Here is a 24,930-nt window from a genome sequence, read left to right on the forward strand (position 1 = left end):
ATATTTTTACTTATAAGTTTCCTCTACTGCAGGCTTTTCACTAATAAAAGCTGAAACTAAAGAAATGTATTGGGTTCTATACAACTTTAAAACAGAAGAATTCTATACTTAACATGCAAACAGCATGAAAACACAAGATGTTATTACAAAACATTCATAGTTATCAGAGACAAGGTTTTCCTACAGAAGGCATTTTAAAAAGGTTTGTATTTTTAAGAGTTATTTAGCTAGACTTTATGGGAATTATGGTTACTTTGCCTACAAAGGCAAAAAAAATTAGCAAACATTTTATAGCTCAAGTTTAATATATAAGCAAATACAGCTTTTAAAACAGATTTTGTTTCTCACCTGATGACAATGCAGTATGATTTGTTAAGGGTGTAGTTCTAGCTTTTCCATTTCTTTCACGTGATGTTATGCAAGCAGAATCAGAAGATTCGCCAGAAGAACTGTGGGCATAGGTGCTAGCATTTATTTTATGGCTTGTAACACATGCTGCTCTGCTAGAGGTAGGTTGGGTAGAAGAATCTTCCTGCTCAGATTCAATTTTTGCCTGAGATTTTAAGGGTTTCTGCTTCACATTTCTAGCCATAAAAAGGAAATAGAAATAACTATAATATACAATGTAAGAGAGCAGAATATTTTAATAAGAAATAATGAAATATTTGGAAACATAGATAAAAGGCAATAATTCCTATTGGTAGAAAAACTGTATTCAGTACCATTTACAACTTGGTGAAAAGCGATTAAATTTGTGAATTAAAATATTCAAATTTATGTCGCCTGCAGCTGTGGGACATTCACAACTCAGTAGTCGATGCTAAGTGCTCTTGGTAAAAGTGTAATTTACACCTACAGTGAAAATATCTAATGATATCTAATCCATTTCCTGATTTAAACTACACATATATACATAAATCTGAGGCTGACAGTGTTTCCCTCCTATTTTCCAAGTTGCAACAGCAGCCTTTGGATTTCTGATGTACCCTAGAATCCTCACTTATCAGCTGCAATAGGCATTTAAAAGGGCCATGTATACCAATTATATCCTATGATAAACAGAGTCTCAAAGACACCAGCTAAGAGGTGCAACATGGGAGAAAGATCCTGCTCTCTGAAATAAAATGTGAGTACACAGAAATGTGAATACACGAAGTCTATAGTTTTCCACTGTAACGCAAATCTAGCCTGTATGAGTGCTGCACACAAGCCTGGGGTTCAATTTGATTACTGGAGAAGAGTGCTCTTCTGGTAGAGGAGTGGAAGAGAGAAAGGGCACTTGTTCAACACCAGAAATATTTCTTCTAATAAATAAAATTAAAACATTAAAAAAGCCTGAATGGGAAATTTGTTACCTGATAAAGCCCTGAATTAACATATGTACTAGTCCTTTAAATCTTGAGTTCTTCAGTGTTTAGAACAAGGCATCCTTACACGCTTAGGCCACATATGCACTAAGGTATCTTTGCTGGTATGGCTACACCGGAATAGTATACTGGCAAAGAGCTCCTACCTTGGTCGCAGCTTATACCACCAAAACTGTGCTTTTACTAGAATATTATTCCACCACACCTACGCAAAAAACAGATTACATGGGTAAAAGTGCAATTTTGCCAGTATAACTGTGTGTACTACTAGGGGCTTCTGATAGCACAACTATGTTGATCAAGAACTACACCTCTTCAACTCCCTGGCCAACACAACTGTGCTGGCAGAAATCTTTAGCGTGTACTTGGCCTTAGCCAGAGTGGATTTTACACCTCTTGCACCTGTTCTACTTGTCTTAGAGACTTACACATGAAACTACATCTCTTGGTTTATGGGACGTTTGAACCTCCTAGCTACCTCCTAGCAGATTTTTAGCTGGGAGCATACAAAGCGTTCCCCCCCGTGACTCCCCAGCCTCTTTCATGGGTAAAGACATGGGGCAAGAATTAGACTGAGAATCCACCACATATAGGAAAGTCATCCAGAGATTTCTGGGGAGCCTGGCAGGAGGCCATTTTGTTTGCTCACATTAGAAAATACCCACCACTTTAGGATACTAAATGGTAACTTGGTTCCTTTGGTTTACAGAGTCACTCAAATAAGATTTTTCTAATTATTAAGCCACAAATTCATATAACCAGAGATTCTTTTTGAGGGACAAGTGCATGCATGCTGTGGTCAAGATGTATCTTGTAATTTGCAGAGACCTATCTGAAGCACTCCTTGAATTCCGCTGAAGAGGAAATGAGGTCTCAATAATCCTCTGAAACACTAATCCTTGGCTCAGTGAAGGTCTGTGTGCTGGGAACAAGTCATACATAATTCCTCTTCAGATATGAATGAGACTGATGTTTCAGATAGAGCATTGCCTGCTCTTTAATGTGTTTCTTTATTTCAGCCATACTTGCCTGCTATTTGGTGGAGGGAAGGGAGCAGATTGAGACTGTGAGGAATAGTCCTGTAACAGATCCTAATAAGCTCAGCGCACCTGCCACTGCCCCACATATGCTCTACAGTTAAGAATTGAAAACCTAGGGTGGCTCACTACTTGCCAGAAACAGTAGGGAAATAAAGAGCTGTATTTGGCCAAGGTAGGTGGACCTTGCTTCTGCTGCCAGCGGCAGAATGGCTGGGTGGCAACAGAAAGGGACATATCCAAGTAAACACACTGCTAGGCAATGAGAGCCATTGCCTCTAGATAGTAAGCACAGAAGGGAAAACCACATTTAAAAGGAATGGTGGAGAAGCAGCTGAAAATGATTTATAGGTGATAAATCTAGACTAATTACATTTGCATCAATCACTACCACCACCAGGTTTGACCTTCATGGACTTCTTGCCACACCACCATGCACACACAAAGTGTGGAAGAACACATGGAGTTAACCATGTTGCATTGGGGATATTGAAGCTTATTTTCTTGGAAATTTTGGGTAAAGCTCACCATGAGCTACCAACACCACATTATAATACATGTGGAATATAACTTCCTATTATATATGCTTGGTTATAACAATTTATCCTTATTATGGCTAGCAACTTTTACTAACTTGTAATAGGTTTATCATTTAAGCCTTCCATCTTTCATATAATTTCAGTCAGTTAAAATTTGGTTGTCTGGTTAAAGCTGAAGAGATTAAAAATGGTTCTACTCCATATGCTCATAACTGTTTTATAATCAATTTATTTCGCACTACACAAAGGACCTTCTTTGCAAGTCTTCACTGCTGAAAAAAAATTTGTACTAAATATTTCACTATAATTAACCATTTATGTTAATCATGCTGTCATCTTACAAAACTGAATGCAACATGCATAATTTTTACAATAGTGAAAATTCCCCAAATGCATTCATCTTTCTAATCTATTTACCTGAGTGTTCTGTTAGGGTGCTGTACCATGCTATGCCTTTGCAACCTTCTATAACATCTCTGGCTTCTTCTCAGTCTTTCATTGTGTTTTTGGCCAGTTTTAAAGTCTGAAACGATTCTTCTCATTTTTTCCTCAAATAGCGCTGATAATCTCAAGGTCATACTATAAATCTAAATAAAGAGATGTTAACTTTAAATTATAAAGTACCTTACGAGTAAACTGAATGTTTTACAAAAAAGAATTTACTGAAGTGACCATCTGGAGAAAGTGACAAAAATGACTCAGCATAAATTAGAGCTACAAGAAACATATGACTGACACCTACTTTTTCTGAATACTTTTGTTGCACTCTATTCTTTGTCCAAACCCACCAGAACGGTAGATTGCTCTGTTGCATTACTAAATAGGTACTGATAAAGGGCCCAACACTAAATGAAGCCTAGCCCAGCCTGACTACTATGAAAGCATAGTGTACAAAAAGGTACCTTTGATCTTTTACTTGGAGTGTAAGATTTTGCATTGCTAAATATTAGTCTTATATCTTTGCATAGTTCCATCGGGTTGTCATAATTTCCAGCTTCCAGCGTCTCCTTCACTGTACCAAAGTCCATTGGAGTGTCTATAATATGTCTGTAGTCCTAGATAAAAGATATGGAGCAAAAAAATTTCAGTAGCTTAAAAGGGCATACAGAAAATAAAGCAGAAGAATTTTGATGTGGTTATTTTATTATTTCTATTAGCACAATAAGGACAGCTGAATAGTCTCAAGTCTTGAGCTACAACCTCAGCAATTTAAACACCCCAACCCCAGCAAAAGAGACTCAAGATTTTAGGTTCAGATGGCTTTGGTTCAGCCTCTGTTGCTGCTGTCCCACCTGGGGGTACATACTACCGCAGCTTTCATTTTTAAAAGTTTCCATCTTTTATGATAGCAGAGAAAACCTTGAAAATATAAACAAAGAGCAGCTAATGCAGTGATGTCTGAGTCCACAGAGCTTTATAGCTTTGAGTGGGTAAACTGTCCCCATTCTTCTCAATGCAAGTTAACTTAGGTGCCCAATAATGATAACATTAAATGTCAACATTAACTATTTCACCAATGATCAAAGCAGAGGGAAGAGCATTGCATAAATCTTTCACACTATTTATTCCAAGGGGCTGTGTAAATTGGTAGATTGAGTGTATGGGGAAGGCTTAAGAGATACCTCTCCACTTACTTTCCCCTCCAGCCCCCCAATTACTTTCCCCTCTATCCCCCCTAATTAAGAAGGGATTGAGCAGTGCCCAGCAAGGCATCTGAGCCCCACCAAGGAGTCCAACAGAGCCCATGGGTGTATTTGAACCTCAATAAGGGAGAGCCAAACTCAAGGACTGGAACCCAGACAACACAATTTATTGGAGTATTATCTCATTTTGTCATCTTAACTGGGCAGAGGCTCGGAAGAGTAACACTACTTTCTTCCAAACCTTTGAGTATTACTGAACATTTGTGTTACTTTAGCATGCAAAGACCCCAACCAGGATTGGGGCCCAATTGCACCGAGTACTGAACAAACACAGACAGTCCCTGCTACAGATATCTTACAATCTAAAATACATTAGAACAAAAATTATTAGGAAGACATAATATACAAGTAAATGAACAAGACGACTAGTGGCACACTTTGGTTCTTACAGGTTGTGTGATGTGTTTTTAATAGGGTCAGAGGAAGTATTAGGAAGAAATGAAGGTTACTTACCTGTAACCGGAGTTCTTCGAGATGACTCCACATACTCCCACTTATGGGTACTCCGCCACCTTTTGGTTGAACCCTCATCTAGCAGTAACAGATATAGGACTCTCATATCCCACCTCAACCTCTCAGTGTCCCAATGTATCCAGGGTAAGACTATAAAGGGGGCAAAGCACCCTCCCAACTTCAGGTCCTTCCACTGCAAAGCCAGAGACATAATTACAAGGGCTCTAACAGAAAGGGGAAGGAGGGTGGGAAGTGTGCATATGCAGACACATCTTGAAGAACTCTGGTTACAGGTAAGTAATCTTCATTTCTTCTGTGAGTGGCTCTGCATATCCCTACTTATGGGAAAGATTGGCAAAGAGTGCTGAGACTAACCTGGAGGTGGGAACAGGGACTTAATTGAATAAAAACAGAAGCACCACTTTGCCAACCCCAGAGCATGCTGCTTGGTGAAAGAGAGCACTGAAGTTCAGGTTGCAGCTTTGCAAATCTCAGTCTGACGCATCTGCCTCAGACAAGCAAAGAAAGCAGCCACAGCTCTAGTGGGAAGTGGTTGAATCGAAGCAGCTACAGGAATTTTTGCTAGCGTTCAACACTCAGCAATACATTGCTTTATCCACCAGGAAATAGTCTGAGAAGAAACCGTATGCCCCATGTGGTTCCTGGCATATGAAACAATCCAGACATTTTACAAAAGCTCTTAGTTCTGTCCAAATAACAGGCAAGTGCCCTTATGGCAGCCAATGTATGGAACACAGATCTTTCTAGAATGTAGTTTAGAGGGGGGAAATGGTAAATTAACAGACTGATTAATGTGGAAGTCAAACACCAACTGATAAAATGAACATTTAGCCAATGGGGTGAAATGAGATTTCACCAACATGGTCAAAACCAAACTGAGGTCTAAGGAAAGGACAGGGTCTCTAACAGGATGCACATTAGATACACCTTTATAAACTTTTTAATTGAAGCAAGAACAAACAGGGATCTACCATCAACTAAAGCATGATACGTAGAGATGGACCTTTAATGATGAGTTAGACTAGACAACTCTTGATTTTTTAAGTACGTTAAGTAGTCCAGCCAATATTGAGAATCAGACATCCGCTGCATCCATGCCTGAAATCTAGACCACTTTAGGTAGTAACAGTTTCTAATGGACCATTATCTAGAGTTAACTAGTATGAACAGATGAACACGACTGCTCAAGAGCAGACAAAGTACGACCATACACACTCAAGTGAAGGGACTGAAGGTCTGGGTTAAAAATCCTGCCCCTCTACCCCCTGGGACACGAGGTCTGGAGACAGAGGAAGGTATATGAAGACTCCACTGGACAGTTGAAAGAGATCAGTAAACCACTGCTGATGTGGCCAAGATTGGGCAATGAGTATTATCTTGCCTTATCCTAACACCTCTCTATCACCTTCTGTATGAAGGGAAAAATAAATATATCAGACCCCTCGCCCAGCGCAGCAGGAAAGCATCTGACACACAGACTGTTCCTACCCACTCTAGAATAGGAACAACGACATGTTATTTGGAACCTAGTTGCAAATAGGTCTACAGTTGGGTTGACCCTATCTGGAAAATATGGTCAACCACCTAATCTTTTAGGGACCTCATGTGCATCTGAAAGCAGTCTCTGTTGAGACTATCCACAACTACGTTGCTTTCCCCAGCCAAATGTAGTGCCACAGGACACATTTCATGGCAGATACACCAATCCCACAGATTTATCACCTCTGCAAACAAGGGGGCAGAGTGATCATCCACTGTTTGTTAACATAACAACATGTCTGCAAAGTATCTGTTACTATCTGCACAACCTTTCCTGGCAGCTGATGGAGGAATGCTCTTAGAGCCAGATGAACTGTTCTTAGTTCCAGTATGTTGATGTGCAATGTTCTTTCCTGAGAAGACCAATGTCCTCGAACTGTTTAAATGATTCAAGCATACCCCCCAACCATTGGGTGGGGCATCTGAAATCACTGTCCGAGATGGACCCGAAGAACTGAACTGCATACTTCAGAGCATGTTTGTCCTGCTTGCCCACCAGTCCAGAGAGACTATGATGTTCTGAAGTATAGTGATCAACAGCTAAAGGCTGTCTCAACTTCGACTGTAAGCCTGGGACCTGCCTCAGAGGTCTCATTTTTAAATTGGCAAACAAAGTCACATAGGTAGTGGCTGCCATAAAACCCATGAGACTCAGGAAGAACCTCACCCTCTATGTGGGGCAACTTCAAATTCTTAACAGACACTACCGCATTTTGAGAGACCTGTCATCAGGTACAAAAAACTCTCGTTACCACTGAGTCCGATATGACACCTGTGAAAAGGATCCTTTGTGTAGGACAGAGGATTGACTTTCGGATGCTGAGAAGAAAAGATTGGTCGTGGTAACTATGTGACAAGTCCTCACGCACAGCCACTTTTGATAGCCAATCGTTCATATAAGGGCAAACAAACATACCCTGCTTCCTCAGATACACCACCACCACAGAGAGGCACTTTGTAAATACCCTGGGTGCTGCAGAAAGGCAAAATGGAAGCACCTTGTACTGGAAATGGCTCCCAGCTACCACAAATCAAAGGTACTTTTGATGTTTCTGAAACTGCAATATGAAAATTAGTGTCCTTTAGATTGAGAGTTGGGAACCAATCCAGGACTGATAGCAAGGGATTACTGAAGACAAGGTCAGCGTATGGAAATGAAATTTCCATATGTGTTTGTTCAATTCCATCAAATCTAATATTAATCAGAACCCTCCCCATCCTTCTTTAGTACCCAAAAATATCAGGAGTAAAAACCATGACCCTTTAGGTAAGCAAGAATCTCCTTGACTGCTCCTAACAAAGCAACTTCTCAACTTCTGTGAGAATTGCCTCATGAGAGGGGTCCCTGAAGAGGGACAGACGGGGGAGTTTGAGGAAGGCAGCATTTTTTAATTGAATGCCATAGCCTTTTCTTGTGATCTCTAAAATCCACTGGTTTGATGTTGTCTGCCTCCATTTGTGGATGAAATGGGGTACAGCCTGTCTCCAAAGGAGGGGGTAGAAAAAAGGTAGTTGGCTGGTCCTAGACTCTCAGGAATCACGTCAAAACTGAGGCTTGGTGTTCCGGAAAGAGGGGGCTGACAGGGAAGTGGGCTATTTGGGTTTGGAACCTTGTTTGAAAGGTCTCTTTCTGTAACCGTTCTATGAGGCTTGTTGTTGGTAACTTGAGTCTCTGACTGGATGAAAAGTAGGGTGCTGAAGGCTGGGAGCATTGCTGCCTCTGCTACTGAAAGAAGGGCCAGGCCTCCTTTCAATGCGTGGGATTAACCCCAGAGACTGAGCTGTCGAACTTGCATCCTTCAGTATTTCTAGTAAGTTGCGAGTCTTTACACTGAAAAGACCTTCCCCTTCAAAAGGGAGATCGTCGAAGCTTACTTCTGGTGTCCATAATTATACAAGAGGATCAAAGCCATGCACGCATCCTGATAGTCACAGCAGACCCAATCCTTTGGCAGCAGTCTGAGGCACTGAAGGAAGCTCTGAGGGAATACCTGGCTACATTCTGACCCTCCAATAAGATGGCATTAACCAACCTTCTCCTGTCTTCAGGTCCTGGAGAAGACAACATTCTCCCACAGAAGGAACTGGTCACAAGACATAACTGCCTGATAATTCACCATCCTAATACCGAGGGATGAGGCGAACACCTTTCTCCCCAATGAGTTCATCTTCTTTCCCCTCTGTCACTCAAGGTGAAGTGTAGTTGTTCCAACCTTGCCCTGTTGCTGGCAGCAACTATTACCAGCAAGTTGTGCACAGGGTGGATATGAAAATACGAGAACCCATCAGAGGGTATCTGGTATAATTTGTCCGCCTTCTTTAAGATAGGTAGACAAGAGGTGGGATTGGATCACACAAATCTGGCCGACTACAAAAACCCCGCCAAGATGGGGAGTGATATCTGACTCTTGGCAGAGGTACCGAGATTATAAAATACCAGATATGAAGTCTCTTCCACTGGTACAACAAGGAGATTCAGAGTGGACAACGTGCAATTCACCAAGTCCTGAAATTGGAGTGTCCTCAGGAGGACGAAGTCACTCCCACGTTCATCCGGTGATGTCAGGCTTGAAGTCAGTTTCTAAATGCTTCTGTTGAAAGAAAAGGGTTTTCTCTTCATCATCATCATCGTCCTCAGACAGGGCATCAGGTATCACTGTCTGCAGTGTCAACGGATCCAGGGGAATCAGATCACAGGATCTCTGGGCTTTCAGATTCCTTGCAGATGAAACGTCGCTTCCACATCCACAAGAAGAGTAACAAAAGAGGTCTTGGCATGGTCATCAATAAGACCCTGGTCCCTGATACCCGGGGTTTTCAGAACCCAAAGCAGTGGTAACTTAAACTGTTTCACTCCACGGGCTATCAGGAATAAATCAATGCGAACACAGCAATTCTGTCTGATGAAAGGTTAATACAAGTAAGCGTGCACTTATCTAAAAGTGCAATTTATTAGATATAAGCGCACACAGACATAAGCAGTATGTTCAGAACAATCCAAATAATTACCTAGAATCTGAGATGGTATAATTTTCAGCAGGTCAGCAATGGCCCGTTGCTTCCCCACTGGGGAGTTTGGTATCAGAAAAAAGTCTCAGAATAGCTTCAGAGAATTGCCCCCAAGTACACTCTATTATATAGTCTTTTTACTAGACTAACTTTTACAAAACACACAGCTCATAGTGACCCCCTACTGAGTCATCACCTCTCCTTACTTCAATAAACTACTTAAACATTAATTAGTCATAATAAGGTTCTATATCTAAGGTGCACAAATTCAAGATTCTCATCCACTTATTTTCTTTCAGTCTCAATTTGTTGACTCTTTCTTCCCCTCCTTCCATTCTGATTAGCAGAAACTGCAAGACTCTGGTTGTGTTTGACCTTTCCTCCAGAAGCCCTGCTTGTTCAAATTAACCCTTAACTATGTGGTGTTCTATTTTATTAATTCATGGTGGCTGAATGCACACAATATGATCGCAATTAGCTTGATCAAAATCTGGGGTATACACACCCCTCTAATACAGGGCAATAGCTCCAAGACTGCCAGTTTCCCTAACCACTGGGGGCCGGAAACATGCCAACAGGAGAAGGACCTAAGGATAGTCCAAACCTCAATACTGGTCTCTGTATTCTTCCTTTATCCTCCTCATGGAGAAGGTCCGGGTCTAGATCTGAGAAAGAATATATCACAGATAGTAACAGATCTGGAGGGAGGAATGGGAATCCAGTCCTTTGTGGTAGACTTTGATGGAGACCTCAGAGGAGGGATCAGAAGATGATCCAAGAGAGGACCAACAACGGGATTTGTTTTCTTCCCAACTAGACACGAAGATGACAACCCTGGAACTGAGGATACACATCTCCTTTTATGACCTGTGCACTTCACACCTGGATCCAGGACATATATCGAACCTGAAAGGCAGACTTGGGTCGTTATAGTGACAGAACTTTCCAGAACTGAGAAAGTAGCTGGAACCGAAACAGAAATTGGGTCAGAGAATAACAGTGGATCTGAAGATACACATGGGTTTGTTTCTCTTGTTACTGAAGCTAGAGGTGGAACAGAACCCTGCTTTGGAATTGTGGCAGCCTTACCAGAATCAGACATGATCCATAGTTCTGATGCACAGGAACTGGCACTGCTAGAGTTGGCCATCTTGCTTCTATGCTGCTTCTTCCTCGGTGTCTCAAAATCCAAAACTCAAGGCAATGACGACCCTCATTCAGAGACTGCCACAGGGATTAGATCAAAGTCCGACTGCTGTGAGGCACGAGGTATAGCATGAACGAGAGCAGCCGAACTGTTCCTTAACCTTTCCTACAGAACCGAGTGGTGGGAGTTGACCAGACAGCCATCAGTTTTGACATTATCACCTTGGGGGTTTGACTGGGGGAGCCACAGGAACTGATCCAGTCCCAGTAGGGGCTGCGGCTTCTTGGAACCCTGCAGTCAAGCGGAACAGACTGAGGCCACCAGGGCCAAGGCTGGCTCTTCAGACGTTTGAACCGAAGTCAGAACAGATTCAGAGGGTTTAAGCCTCAAGGGCTTCCTTAAGTAGTAGTAGCTGTAGGCGAGGCTTCCTGTCTTTGCGAGCTCTGGGGAGAAGTGGGGTGAAACTCTGGCATCCATGAAGAGGTTTAAGAAAGGTTTCAGAGTAGCAGCCGTGTTAGTCTGTATCCGCAAAAATAACAGGAGTACTTGTGGCACCTTAGAGACTAACAAATTTATTAGAGCATAAGCTTTCGTGGGCTACAACCCACTTCTTCGGATGCATATGCATCTGAAGAAGTGGGTTGTAGCCCACGAAAGCTTATGCTCTAATAAATTTGTTAGTCTCTAAGGTGCCACAAGTACTCCTGTTATTTTTGAGGTTTAAGAAAGTAATATTTAAAGTTAACAGTTCAATGAAGTTAATGCACGCAAAAAAGTTCACACTTCTCAATCATGGTTTCACGATATCTGTGAACATCGCTGCACTGGTTTACATTTGCAAGGTTTTCTTTGCAATCATGGGGTTAGGAATTGACTATTTTTCAAATGAAAGGTTAGATTCTATAGAATATGAATGTCCTATGGTCCACAAATAAAAAAACAGGTCAGATTCAATTCATGGCCAAACATTTGACAGCCCTGTCCATGAATCTCAAGGAAATTGTAATTTTTTTTTTTTAAAACACCCATTAGATGTAACTAACTTCAAGCAACACAAAATGATACTAGTATGAGATAAGCAGTTCCAGTTTCAGTAACAAACAAAAAGACCTAGGAATTAAGAATACAGACAACATGAATCTTTTCATTGATGTTTTCTTATGATAGGACATAGATATCTAGGCACATGGCAAGGCTAATTTGTGTCAACAGTTCTGGACTAGCTCCAAGAGCTCGGATCTATGAAGCCAACTTCATGAATGACAGTCATATTATGGTACAAGTTCTGTACCAGAAGAGAAAAATGATAAGACAAACATTAAGTCACTTAAGTTTTATGAAGGATAACTTACAGGATATTGATCCAAATCAACAGGTTGTCTAAAAGGCTCAGAATCTTCACATTGGAAAATTAAATTCACCAGTTCCATACATTGTTTCTTCCAGGTATTTTCATCATAGTTAATTTTCACGTTGTTTCGTCTCTTCATAACCCGTCTCTTTAAAAAAAAAAAATTTAGTCCCAGAAAAAAACAAGTTATAAAAATAATTCCAATTAGAATTTTAAACACACATTGCAGAAACTGCTAGATAAACTTCGAGAGTATCTTAGTAAAGAAACAGAGAAAATTACTAGCAAAAAAAATGCAAAAAGCATCCTACTTTTTGCATTTTTTGTAATTCCTTCTCTTCAATTTTTGATAAGTATTGAGTAAGAATTTTCTCCCCTTCAACCTAGCTTTTCTTATTGGCTGGCCTACAGGATCAAACATACTATTATATTTAAGTGTGACAGGGATGCAAAGGTGCTCTCTTTCTTGACCTCTGAAAATTCCTTTAGGAAAACTATACCTAGTGATCAAAAGGGTTAAACCCACATCTTGTGTTTTTTCTAGTTGTTTTCTTGCAGAAAACACTGTCCTGTGTCCCTTAAGTATAAACCTTGAAGAAAAGACCTAAGACTTTGTTTCCTGAATAATTCCAACGGTTTACACATTAGGTTCATATACTCAGACTTTAAGGTCAGAAGGGTCCATCATGATTAAGGCTAAGATTTTGTCACAGACATTTTTGGTAAAAGTCATGGACAGGTCACACGCAATAAAGAAAAATTTACGGAAGCCGTGACCTGTCTATGACTTTTACTAAAAATATCTGTGACAAAATGGGGATCAGCGGGTCCCCACACTGCCTGCAGCAGCTGGGAGCCGCCGGGGCTCCCCCACCACCTTCTGGGGCCGCTGGGGCTCTGGGGGCCACCAGAGGCGACGGGGATACCCTGCAGCTCCCCACTGCTGCAGGCTGAAATCATGGAGGTCACTGGAAGTCACGGATTCAGTGACTTCCATGACCTCCATGATTAAATCGTAGCTTTAATCATGTTCATCTAATCTAACCTCCTGTACATTGCAGCCCACAGATCCTCACCCAACCACTCCTATAATAGGCGCTTAATGTTTGGCTGAGTTACTGAAGGTCTCAAATCTTGATTTAAAGACTTCAAGTTACTGAAAATCCACCATTTACCCTAGTTCAAACCAGCAAGCGACCTGTACCCCATGCTGCAAAGGAAGGTGAAAAACCTGCACGGTCTCTGCAAATCTGACCTAAGGGAAAATTCCTTCCTAACCCCAAATATGTTCATCGGTTACACCCTGAACATGTGAGACCCACCAGCCAGACACCTGGGAAAGAATTCTCTGTAGTAACTGAGAGCCCTCCTCAGCTTGTGTCCTATCTCCAGCTGTTGGAGATATCTGCTAGTAGCAGTTGCAGATGGGCCATACACCATTTAGGCAACCTCATCATACCACCTCCTCCATGAACTTATCAAGCTCAGTCTTCAAACAAGTTAGGTTTTTTACCCCGCAGTACTGCCTTGGAAGGCTATTGCAGAACTTTTTATGCGACGGTCATTAATGAAAATGTTAACTAAGATTGGTCCCAAGACTGATCCTTGAGGAATTCCATTAGTAACCTCCCTCTAGCATGCCAGTTCACCTTTCAGCATGACCAGTTACAGCATCCCCTTTAACCAGTGCCTTACTCATCATCTGATTCTCGTACTGATCCCTATCTTCTCCAATTTAACTAATAACTTCCCCTGTGGAACTATATCAACCACTTTACTGAAATCCAGATAGAGTACATCTATTGCATTTCCTTTGTCTACAAAACTAGTTATCGTCACAAAGAAAGAAATCAGTTTGGTCTGGTAGGATCTACCTTTTGCAATACCATGTTGTATTTTAACCCAATTATCATTTACCACTGTGTCTTTAATTACTTTCTCTTTCAAAATTTGTTTTAAGATCTTGCATATAATTAGGGTGAAACTAAGGGGCCTGTAGGTTTCCTGGATCACTTTATTCCTTTCTTAAATTAGGTACTATATTTGCAGTTCTTCAGTTATTGAAGTCTGTTTTTATTGAAATCTGTTTTAATATCAGTTTTATCCATTGCATGTTCTGAATTATGGCTTAATTACAGGAATAAGTAAAAAACCTGAAGAAATCTTTAAAAAATTGTATCTGATTATTTGCAGTTATCACCAAGAAACTTAGGATAGACATTAATTACAAAAGGTAGCATGCTCCACTAGGTTCTGCTACTTCACTACGGTTTCTGCTGATCACCTTTTTGGACAGGTAGGATTTCAATATTTATGGTAAGGACAGGCCAACTTACTTTTACTCTTCTGTAAGAAGTTCTTGGAAGACATTTATCATCATCCTACAAAACAGACCACACACCACTTCAAAAATAATTCACAAAATAAAATAGGTAACAACTATTCAGACAAAGAAGCTGCCATTATAATTTATACTACAATGAAAATAGTAAACATACTATCTATTGTGATGGACATTATAGAAAACTGTCCAGTTAAGCTAGGAGTTCCAACAGTTCCTGACAAGCCAAGAGGGAAACATCAAAGGGGATACTGCAGCCTTTAAGGAGGCCCCAAATTAGGAGTGACTTATTTAGGACCCTAAACACAAATCAATACTCAACATTCCTGGCTCCAGCATCATGTCCTGAACCTCAATGGATGGATGATACTGGAGTCCTTGATGCAAAGGCACCCAGAGTTAGGGGTTTCAATGATACATCAGAGGGATGTTTGCATTCTTGGTACCTCTTACCGGATGCTTTTTATATAAAAAGGATACCTTATGACAAACCAGGGCTCAATACCACCAACTTTAAGCACTAAAGGGCATGAGAGACTCAGCGTGTAGCAGATGAAAAATCTTACAGCTTTTCAAGTTTTGCCTGTCTAGCTCAGAAGCAAAGACGACCAGACATGAAAATCCCACCAAAAGTAACTTTGGAGAAACTACTTAAACCATGAAAAACAGTGTAAGAGTCACTTATGGACTGAATTCCAGAGTTTCCCTGGACTTAGTCCACAATAGAGAACATGTGCCTTTCAGCATTTTAAAAAAAGTTTTGCTCAGGAATAAAAAAAATGCTTGAAATGTCTTTTTGGTAAAAGTAGTGTACTATTTTTTAATTTTAAGTATACTACCAATATACCAAAAGGTGGCATTCCAAATGTACACATTCACTGTATGCATTGCTATCAACAGCTCATCACATTAAAACAAATGCATTAGACTACTATTCTCAAATACTGAAGTGAATTTTTTAGTTTCATATTGCATAATCAAATGCAGTAATCAATCATTTTCTCTTTTTTAAATAAAGAAAGCAATTCAGAGCAAAAGTATGAATGTAATTATATCAAACAGTAATGGCTCTCATCACATCTATAATTCTGTGTTCTGAACTCTTGGCATTATAATTTTTTAAATATACAATCATTTTTTACCCCAATTAAAAAAAAAAAAAAGATACCCGGAGTTACATATAATTCAATGAATAGGTCTTTTATATATGTATATACTGCACATTTAATAATAGGTATGGAGCAACTGAGCCACGCACATTTGGAGGAGGAGGAGAATTATACTGCACTTGACAACATAGTGATTTATCTGTAAAATGTACACTCCATGTGCAATATTATTTATTTACATGTAAATATCCATAACTCAACAATTATTGAAATACAGTTATGAAATATGGTATATCTACCTATACCAGATCCAAACATCCTCAAACTTTGGGGAAGTTCAAATAACGGACTGGGCCATTATATATATAGAAATTATGTATAAAATATATGGATATGTAGCAGGTATAGTTCTATAACCAGACATTTGTAATTGTGGCATATTATAAAAGTATAGGTTTTAAAAAGTATTTAAAATTAGTTTTGCTGCTGCTAGTAACTAGATTGACAGTATTTCTTTATCACTGCTAATAAACTCCTACTTTGAATATTTGTTTAAACTAAAAACAGCAGCAGAAGCAACAACAACAAGAGTTTATTACCAGATCAGCAGCATCAAGAGAGTCCTGCTCATCTTCTGTTGTATTACTAAGCTCAAATATGTTTGTACAAACCGGATCACTGTAAAGTAGAATTAAAAGCTTTACTACGTGAATAATGGAAAAACATGCTTACCACTTTCTAGACTTTAAAACACATATGAACGCTGGAAAATAGTAATTTTCCAAGAGAATTTAAGGCTTGAAAAGGCACGCTTAAAGAAGGTATTTTAAGCTCAGTAAACAGGGTATTGGCAACATAATTTAAATTAAAAACTCCTTTTACCAATTTCAAATGATTTCTGCAGAATCTGCCAGCTAATTCATATATTATAATATGCATCCATCTCAGCTTCCTAACTTTAAATTTATAACTGAATTTAGAATGGCCGGCTAGAAGTTTTTCCACTGAAAAGCAGGTGGCAGTGGTTGAGACGGGAAGGGATATAAAATGTTCTGAATTCTCTATTTAGGAAAGAATTTAGTACATGTTTAACAAATTTCTCTCAGGTCAACTAAAGCATTTTAAGATTAAGGCCTTGTCATCAGTAGGACAAACGGTAACTTGCTTTGCTTGGAACATCTCCATGCTAGATGGTTTACAAGAACTAGTTTGTTGATCAGCCTTTGGATAAGGTCTTTAATTCTGGTCTAGATAAAACAGGAGAGCCTACAGGTTTTCTATAGTGTGAAAAATAATATAAACTCTGAAATTCACCAGATCAGGCAGACTGATTAAAAGAGTAGAGAATACTTGTGTGTGTGACAGACAGTAAAACTGACTTACCTCTAAATGGCTAATGAAACTATATTCAGGGTAGATGGTGTGTGGTGTGCGGGGATGAGCAGAAACCTTTGCTTGCAGCTAAAAGTTTTCTGATGAACAAGTTCTATAGAAAGACCTTTCTCAAATCTTGAATATTAATAAATGCTGATTAAATCAGAGTGCTAAAATGTCTCTTTGCTAGACATATCAAGATGCTTCAAAGTTAGTTTGATAAATAGTTTAGGAAATATTTAGAACTTGAAAGTTTCTAAAGGCTTCAGCTATTATTCATTGCAAAAAAATAAAGAGTCAGCCAAAATTGAGAGAAATTCAAGTGCTATCTCCAACCCAGGTCAATGAAATGTGTATACAATTATATTCAGACTGAAATATGACTTACTCAATGAACTTTAACAGCTGTTTAGTGATCTTCTTAGCAGATCGAGCAATAGCACTCCGAGGTTCATTGAAGGTGCTGGCATTACTTTCAATACATCTGACTTCCCACACCAATGCAGAGATCCTCCTTTAAGATTATAAAGGAAATTAACATTCTTTAATACTAAAAAAAAGGAGTGTAGAAAAGAAAAATAACGCAGTAAATATCTGTCCCTATTAGGTCTATTATACTAAACTGGCAATCCTTTAGTATAGAACCCCAGCTTAATCTCATTTAAAACAGTTCATATGGAAAACAGCATAAAATATTCAGGGTTAGCCAGAGAAGTGGCAGCTGTAGGGGGGCGGGGAGGGAGACCTCAATATTGATGCAAAAATGATATTAATAAAATATTTTAAGTAGTTACCAACTTGTTTGCACCTCTCCTGAATATTAAGGTATAGTTGCAAGAATGTTACAGCCAGGATGATTGAAAACATAATATACATGTTTAGCTAATTATGTTACAAAATGTTGAAGCTAATCAAAGAAATTCCAGAGGGTTTCTGCTTCCATCTCCCAAGGATAGGCAAACATCAAGTAAACAAACCATGTAAATATTTTTAGGAAGAAACCCGATTATGAACAGACTGTATGACTGGGTTATCAGAGAAATAAATCCAGAGGTAAAGTGGGCCTAATTCCATCTCTTCCCTCCCCACCCACCCCCCAAAAAACCCCACTTTTCAAAGAAAAATCTGATTTTAAACCCACACAACAAATTCCAGAAATATCCTTATTGAAATTGATTTATTTTGTCTTCGTTCTTCAGACTTGGACAACATTTATGGGGGGGAAACGTTTTACACAAGACACTGCTTACTTCCAACTCGTGTTCCCACTTAAAGTTGAAAACCTTTGTTGTATCTCAAATGCTTAAGATGGTAAAAGCTTCTTTTAATGTATTTTTCCAACTATTTTGTATCAAAATGCATGCCTTCATATAATAACTGCCTGATATCATTGCAGTATGAATAGTGAGATGTTTTATATACAAATATAGCAAGGACATTTGATATTAGACTAATTACTAATGCAAGAAGCTATTTAAGCATAGAATATTTAGATTAATGGGGAATTAATTGATTACTGACAGTGGACAAGCAAACCCTCACCCAACGCAAGAGACAAGAAAATCATTGTTAGAAAAATTGCCATGTAAAGTCAACAACTTAGGCTAAAGACTTTCTAAGAGTTATATAACTTTAAAAAACTGTTCTGAGAATGAAAAACTCTTATATTAAGAACAAGATTGTTTACACTATTTGACAACAGAATTTCATTTCCTGTCAAATAAAAGGGAAAAAAATTCTCAGAAAATGGACTGAATAAAAAGAAAGTTAAAACTAATTAAGAATTTTCTGGATCTTTCCTGCCACAAGAAGAACAAAGGCAATAAAGAAACGTTGCATATTCATTAAGCAGACTGCATATTCAGGAGCTCAAACTACCACCTAAACCAAAGCCGAAGGCATGAAGCCAATGAAAAGAGAGAGAGAGCAGCCAACCTGAATCTAAGCAAGCATGAATGAGGTGTTTTCTTATAATTTCACAAAAGGAAGAAAAAGGGTATCAGATTCTAAAGTGAGCACTCTCACTCCCTGAGATGCTGCTTAAACAGCAAACACTCTATAACTCATCCTGGCCACCTCTACAAGAAAGAAGAAAAAGAGAGAAGACTCAAGAAGAAACCAATCCCAGGAAACCATCCCAAGACTTCAACATGGATTGGTGAGAGGAAGTTAAAGCCACTACCAAGGGATTAGATTTAAAACTCCTGTAATGATTTGCTGGAATACTGAAATGCTGTTGTAATTTGAAATACTAATAGTTTCTCCTGTTAATCAAGTGATTAGACTATGTATTCATGAGAAGAGACAGGGGCTAAACATTGGTAAACAGAGAAAAGGGGGATTCTATTAGATTTTAGATTCTTAATATTGCTTAACTGGCCTGTCAGAAGACAGCTCTTTAAATGGCTTCTTCTAAGTAACTGATTTAAATATTTTCTTGGGCTTCATAAGCTGTTTTTAAGATTGCTTACTTTATCAACTATAAATTGGCTGGTTATTTATTAATAACCAACAGGTCCACATTCCCTGAAACAAAATTATTTTGCCCATCTATAAACATTCTTTGTTATCTAAGGATATACTAAAGAATGGATTCACAATAATTTTGGGAAACAATATACTTTGGTCTTAACTTACCAAGAGGAAAGCACACTTCTCAGGTGTTCAATATCGGGGCATAATCTCTGTCAAAAGCTCTCCATAGAGAGACATACAGAAGAGATTGTAATGGAAATAACCACTTTATCATTTGTGTTCAGTCATTTGTGCTGTTTTCTTTTTCTTTCTTTAATAATGAAATAGCCCTGGTTAATAACTGATTACTTTGCTTGGGCTTAAATGTTTGCTTGCTATCCCCTAAACAATGTAGAAGAATCCCTGTGAGTCAATAGTGGAAGCCACACCAATGAGTTGGCAGTAAGAGAAACAGCAGGAGCTGGTCTCCCATTTCTTGTTTCTCTAAACTAAATGTTTTTAGTAATTCTGAAAACAAAATTACTTGGCGTCCAACAATTTATAAGTACCCCTTTCTACATCACACATTAATCTTTTTTTTTCTCCCACCCCTTCAATGTTGAGATTCATGTTAATGCTAGTTAAGCATTTGGGATTTAGCATATTCCTGGCCTAAGTGCATATTTTTCTGAGCACTCTCCTGACATACTGAAATACTTTCATATTTCTCCACAACTATCAGACTACACAATCATACATTGAGTGGAACACTTTCATGAGTCAGTTAAGTTGAAAAAAAAATACAAATAAAGATAAAACTACATTAAAATTAATTTGTATATGAAGTTTGTGTCCGCCAGGCTCCTACGAGTTAGTCCTCAAAACCAACAACTTCTGGGGTAATATCCACAATGGCAGGCTTTTTTCCAGCTATCCAAAATATTGATGGCTCAGAATAAGCATTCTGGCACCCCCAGGTTCTGAAATCTCACTTGCATAGACACTACTGCATTTGGCCTGAGTTCCTTTGGAGGTTCATAAAGCTTTCAAGCCCATATATTATTTTAAAACTTAATGAGACCCATCTGAAGAGGATAAAAACCCTATTACTTAATTGGTACTGTGTATTGTATCAAATTCTATTTTGAGCCACACAGACCTGATGCCTCTTTTGATATCAGAGTACTGAGAATGCAGCATACAGAAAACTTATGTATTTTGTTGTCTTAGTCACCTCTAAAGAAAGAAGGAGCGCTATTCCAAAAGAGACCCACACACACACACACACACAAAAAACCAGCAGAAAAGAAAACGAATGAAAAATATTGTCAAAATATGACCTCTTTCCACATTGTCCTAAGACATAACTATCTCCAACTGGGTAATTCCCCACCTGCCTGTTAAGTTCAATTTTTGACTTTTCCCAATCTTTCATATTTCTATCCTCCTCATCATCATGGCCTGAGAGGAAGGATTATTGAGTAAAGGTCCTCTGCAAGTTTGAAGAAACTGAGGACCCAAGTTATAAGCAAATGGAGGCGATGTGCTGCATGGCCATGTACAGGGCTTAATTTTAACACTTACTATTCCAAATCCTTATAGCTATTTATGAACCAAATTATAATAATTGGCAAATATATATTTACCACTTTATCCATAAATCTCAAAGCACTTCACAAAAGGTAAGTTTCATCCCCATTTTACAGATGAGGAAACTAAAATGCAGAGATAATAGGGGCCTGATTTTCAGGAGTGTTGGGCACGTACAACTCCCATTAAAGTCAATGGGTACTGCAGGCATTCAGCATCTCTGAAAACCAGGCCCCATGTATCATAACTAAAGCACTCTTAACATTGTCAAACACACCTACGCGACTTAGGTACCTAAGCCCCATTTTCAGAAGGGTTCAGAAGGATTTCAGAAGACATGAGACTCAGGCTCCTAAGTCACTTAAATGCCCAAGTCCCATTTTCAGAAATTTACCACAAATCTGTGACAAGCGTGGCACTTCAGAAATTCAGTTTACGTTACCTGACTGCTAGTCTTAAAAAACAGACATGCAGTTTTCATGTTCATTTATTCCAAAATAGCTCAACTAATTTTGTTTATAAATAATTTCAAGCAATGTTTATAACTGTGATATCACTAGAAGAGAAAACAAGGAAATAGTATTTTTTTTTTATATTACAGTACTAATCACTTTTCAGATAACTATAAAATATTAGTAGCTTTGCATTTACACAGTGCTATTCATTCTCACAGTGTTTACAAACAGAACATTTCCCCTTTTTGGTGCATTTTCCAAAAAACGTTTAGATCTTTGTAGGTCACTTAACTTGATGGATCTTGGTGGAAACATAGTGAAGATAATGAAGTTTTCCTCCTTTCTACTGCTAAGGTAGACTAACCTGTAAAACCGGTTGATTAGTCTCATCCGAATAGTGCAAAGATCCGTTGGATAAGCTATCACTGTACAGTACTTTGGATATGTACTCAGATCAACTGGACCAGCAAAAGCTGCTGAAATGTCTGTCAAAAATAGTAATAATTCAGTTAGTTGAGCTAACAAATTCAAAGCCTGTATACATACGGATTTTCATACAAGCATTCATACTGTTATACTATAACCACTGTTAACAAAAACAGGTTATGTATAAACCTATGAACCGGAATACAGATTTGTGATAAAGGCTGTATACCAGGTTGCACACATAACGACAGTACTTTAAAATCTTTAAAAAAGGATCAGCACTATGTCTCAGATACCGAATTATAAAAGTTTACTGCTATGAGAGCAAAGAACTGACTAATATTCTGTGTTCTCACCAAGATTCAGAAGCTGATCAATGCCACTGATAATCCGTTCACATACTTCATCTCGAGATCTTTTCCCCCATTCTCCCTCTTGGGGTTTGTATAGTAGCTTCTCCATTTCTTCATAAGTTACAGAAACACTAGCTCCTAATTCCTCAGGTTGATCAACTATAGTTTTATAGTAAATGGGGAAGATGAGAGAAGAAAGAACAAACAAAAGAATAAATGAGAATTTAATAAGCTATATGCTTGCCAGGTTTGACGCTATGTAAATTCTTGCCTAATCTCATAAAATGGGGGGGTTTGATGTTTAGGAACACAAAATGTCTTTAACCTTTTTTTGTTGCAGAGTTTTCAGAATACTCTGCCATCTAATGTAGGAATGGCCAATTTTGTTTTTAATGCACAAAATTGTATATAAGTAGCTGTTAACATTGCTTGCATTTACAGACTGTGTCTGTTTAAATTTAGGCCTGATGTCCACTAGCAAAAGATGCAAGTATTTTTGATTACACTACACCGTACACCATTGATAGTCCTAGTGCAGCTGTACCATTTTTCTTCACACAGTAAGGCTAATTGAGCGTATAAAGAACTCACAATATGCAGGGTAATACCACGTGTTCCATGGGATAATAGAAAAAGGATTAGTCAGACACATGGCTGCTGAGCACATCCACAACTACACTAAATAGGAATAAACAAAATTTCAGTGAGCTTGGAAAGGAAGCCAATTCCTAACTCAGGGGATTGGGAAGAAAATTCCCTTTGGGGTGGCTATTGCATGACTGCCCTCTTCAAGATTTCATGAACTTTCCCTCCGAAGCATCTAATACTTAAAAATGACAGTGGCTGGATTAGATGGACCACTGGTCTGATGACCATTAAAACTGATTTTGATTCTAGTAGTAACCTTAGATATACCTTAGTTATTTATTATAAGGTTTTGCTGATTGCACAGAGTACATATTTCATTATATTTGATTATCAACCTGAGTTGTGTGGTTACAATTAATGCAGGAATCTTGGCACAAGCCAAGAAGTTTAGAATTTTTAAAATGTCAACCTTAATTAGTTCAACACACCTACAAGAAAGCAGGAAGAAAACAGGGCTCTGATGCAGAGCAATTAGCCACTGGAACAATTTACCACGGGTTATGGTGGATTTTCCATCACTGATCATTTTTAAATCAAAATTGGATGTTTTTCTAAAGGATATGCTCTAGGAACTATTTTGGGGAAGTTCAATGGCCTATGTTATGGAGGAGGTCAGACTAGATTACCACAATGGTCCTTTCTGGCCATGGAATCTATGAATTACAACAAAAGTTACAAAGGCTCCTTTGCAGAAAATTGACAACAGCCACAGGATTCTATGCTTCATGACTGGTTCCACTTGTCTCCCTATTTGTTTTTAAAATAGAATATACATTTTGATCTATAGGAGTACTTAAAAGTTTTGTGATCTACATACTTCAGCCATTTCCCTTCCCCACAAGTGATTTTGAGGAATGGGGGGGAGGGGGGAGAATTTATGGAAAAAGACATAGGCTAGTTTTGGACTATTCCAATATCCAGATTCGGAGATTTTAAAGTGAAAACAAATTTCCTCCTTCCACTTTCATCCTCTCAAAACCAGTTTTAATGGAAACTATCAGATCTTTAACTGTAATAGAATACCTATGCCATTATATCAATTCCACCCTTAAGATCATATGAAAAATGACAGTGTCCTACAATAATAAAATAAGACTATACTCAGGTACTATGGTAACAGGGACCATATAAGAAAATATCAAGACTAGTATTACCACTTGCATGAAACAAATGATTTTGGAGATAGACAAGAGGATGAGAGGCTTTTAATTCATTTTCACATACCATTATCAGGAATTGGCTCCATGTCCCATGGGCTAAGCTTTTCAATTTCACCGTTGTCCCATCTGTTTAAACAGCAAGCAAATTAACAAAAAAGTTAAACTATGTTCATGTATAAGTGTTTCCCTGCAAACAAATGTAAGGAATTTTTCCTTTGATTTTAAGCATAACTAAATTTGCAGTATAAATATATAGGAAGGAGGGAGCAAACCAAGCCCTCTTAGAGGCAAATCTACTGCAAACTTAGTTTGGTTTAAAAGCTTTAAATTACAACAGTGCTCCTACTCCAGGTAATGCTTAACTGATCTCCTACTATATCAATGAGAAGACAAAGAAAATGTCTCTCTAGGTTACAAACCAAGAACATTTCAAACAAAATAAGTCAAAAGCACACACCAGTCTGAAGCTTATGTCAGAAAATTTCACAAGGTATTTAAAGTAAACAGAAGCGAGCACCCAGGAAATACTGGAAGGTTTGAAGGAAAATTTGCAACAGCTTTGCTGAATAGTTAAAATTCTGAATCAGCAAAGCCAACAGCAATCAGTTTACCTACTTTTAAAACATTTACATAGCACCATAAATTCACACAGCACTTTACAAACAGATCATATACGCGCTGCTACAAAGAGTTTACACTCTAAATAAGACACAACAAACAAGATCAAGGTACTAGTACACAAAAAGGACAGTGCAAATATTCCTGTCAATGGAGGAGGATTGTTTTAAGAAATGGAAGTACAGAGGGATTTGGAGGAAGGCAGACCAAGAAATGGGGTGTTTGGTGGAGCACAA

The 24,930-nt window shown here is 38.6% G+C and overlaps 1 protein-coding gene across 2 annotated transcripts in view; it reads right to left on the bottom strand.

The window, feature by feature from the left end:
- Positions 1-24,930, bottom strand: part of BRWD1 (bromodomain and WD repeat domain containing 1) — a 109,242-nt gene that overhangs the window by 18,325 nt on the left and 65,987 nt on the right. The window contains exons 29-38 of one of the 2 annotated variants that reach the window (XM_065397572.1): positions 24,141-24,202; positions 22,272-22,427; positions 21,854-21,974; positions 17,379-17,504; positions 16,216-16,294; positions 14,509-14,547; positions 12,168-12,314; positions 3,846-3,998; positions 3,361-3,530; positions 349-584 (exon numbers count right to left, since the gene is read on the bottom strand). In XM_065397572.1, the coding sequence (XP_065253644.1) occupies positions 349-584; positions 3,361-3,530; positions 3,846-3,998; positions 12,168-12,314; positions 14,509-14,547; positions 16,216-16,294; positions 17,379-17,504; positions 21,854-21,974; positions 22,272-22,427; positions 24,141-24,202 (1,289 nt within the window). Of the gene's footprint in view, positions 1-348; positions 585-3,360; positions 3,531-3,845; positions 3,999-12,167; positions 12,315-14,502; positions 14,548-16,215; positions 16,295-17,378; positions 17,505-21,853; positions 21,975-22,271; positions 22,428-24,140; positions 24,203-24,930 lie in introns of both variants that reach the window. The other variant, XM_065397571.1, reaches the window with a different exon arrangement.

The sequence above is a fragment of the Emys orbicularis genome, chromosome 1, assembly GCF_028017835.1.
Source record: "Emys orbicularis isolate rEmyOrb1 chromosome 1, rEmyOrb1.hap1, whole genome shotgun sequence".
Lineage (NCBI taxonomy): Eukaryota > Metazoa > Chordata > Testudines > Emydidae > Emys > Emys orbicularis.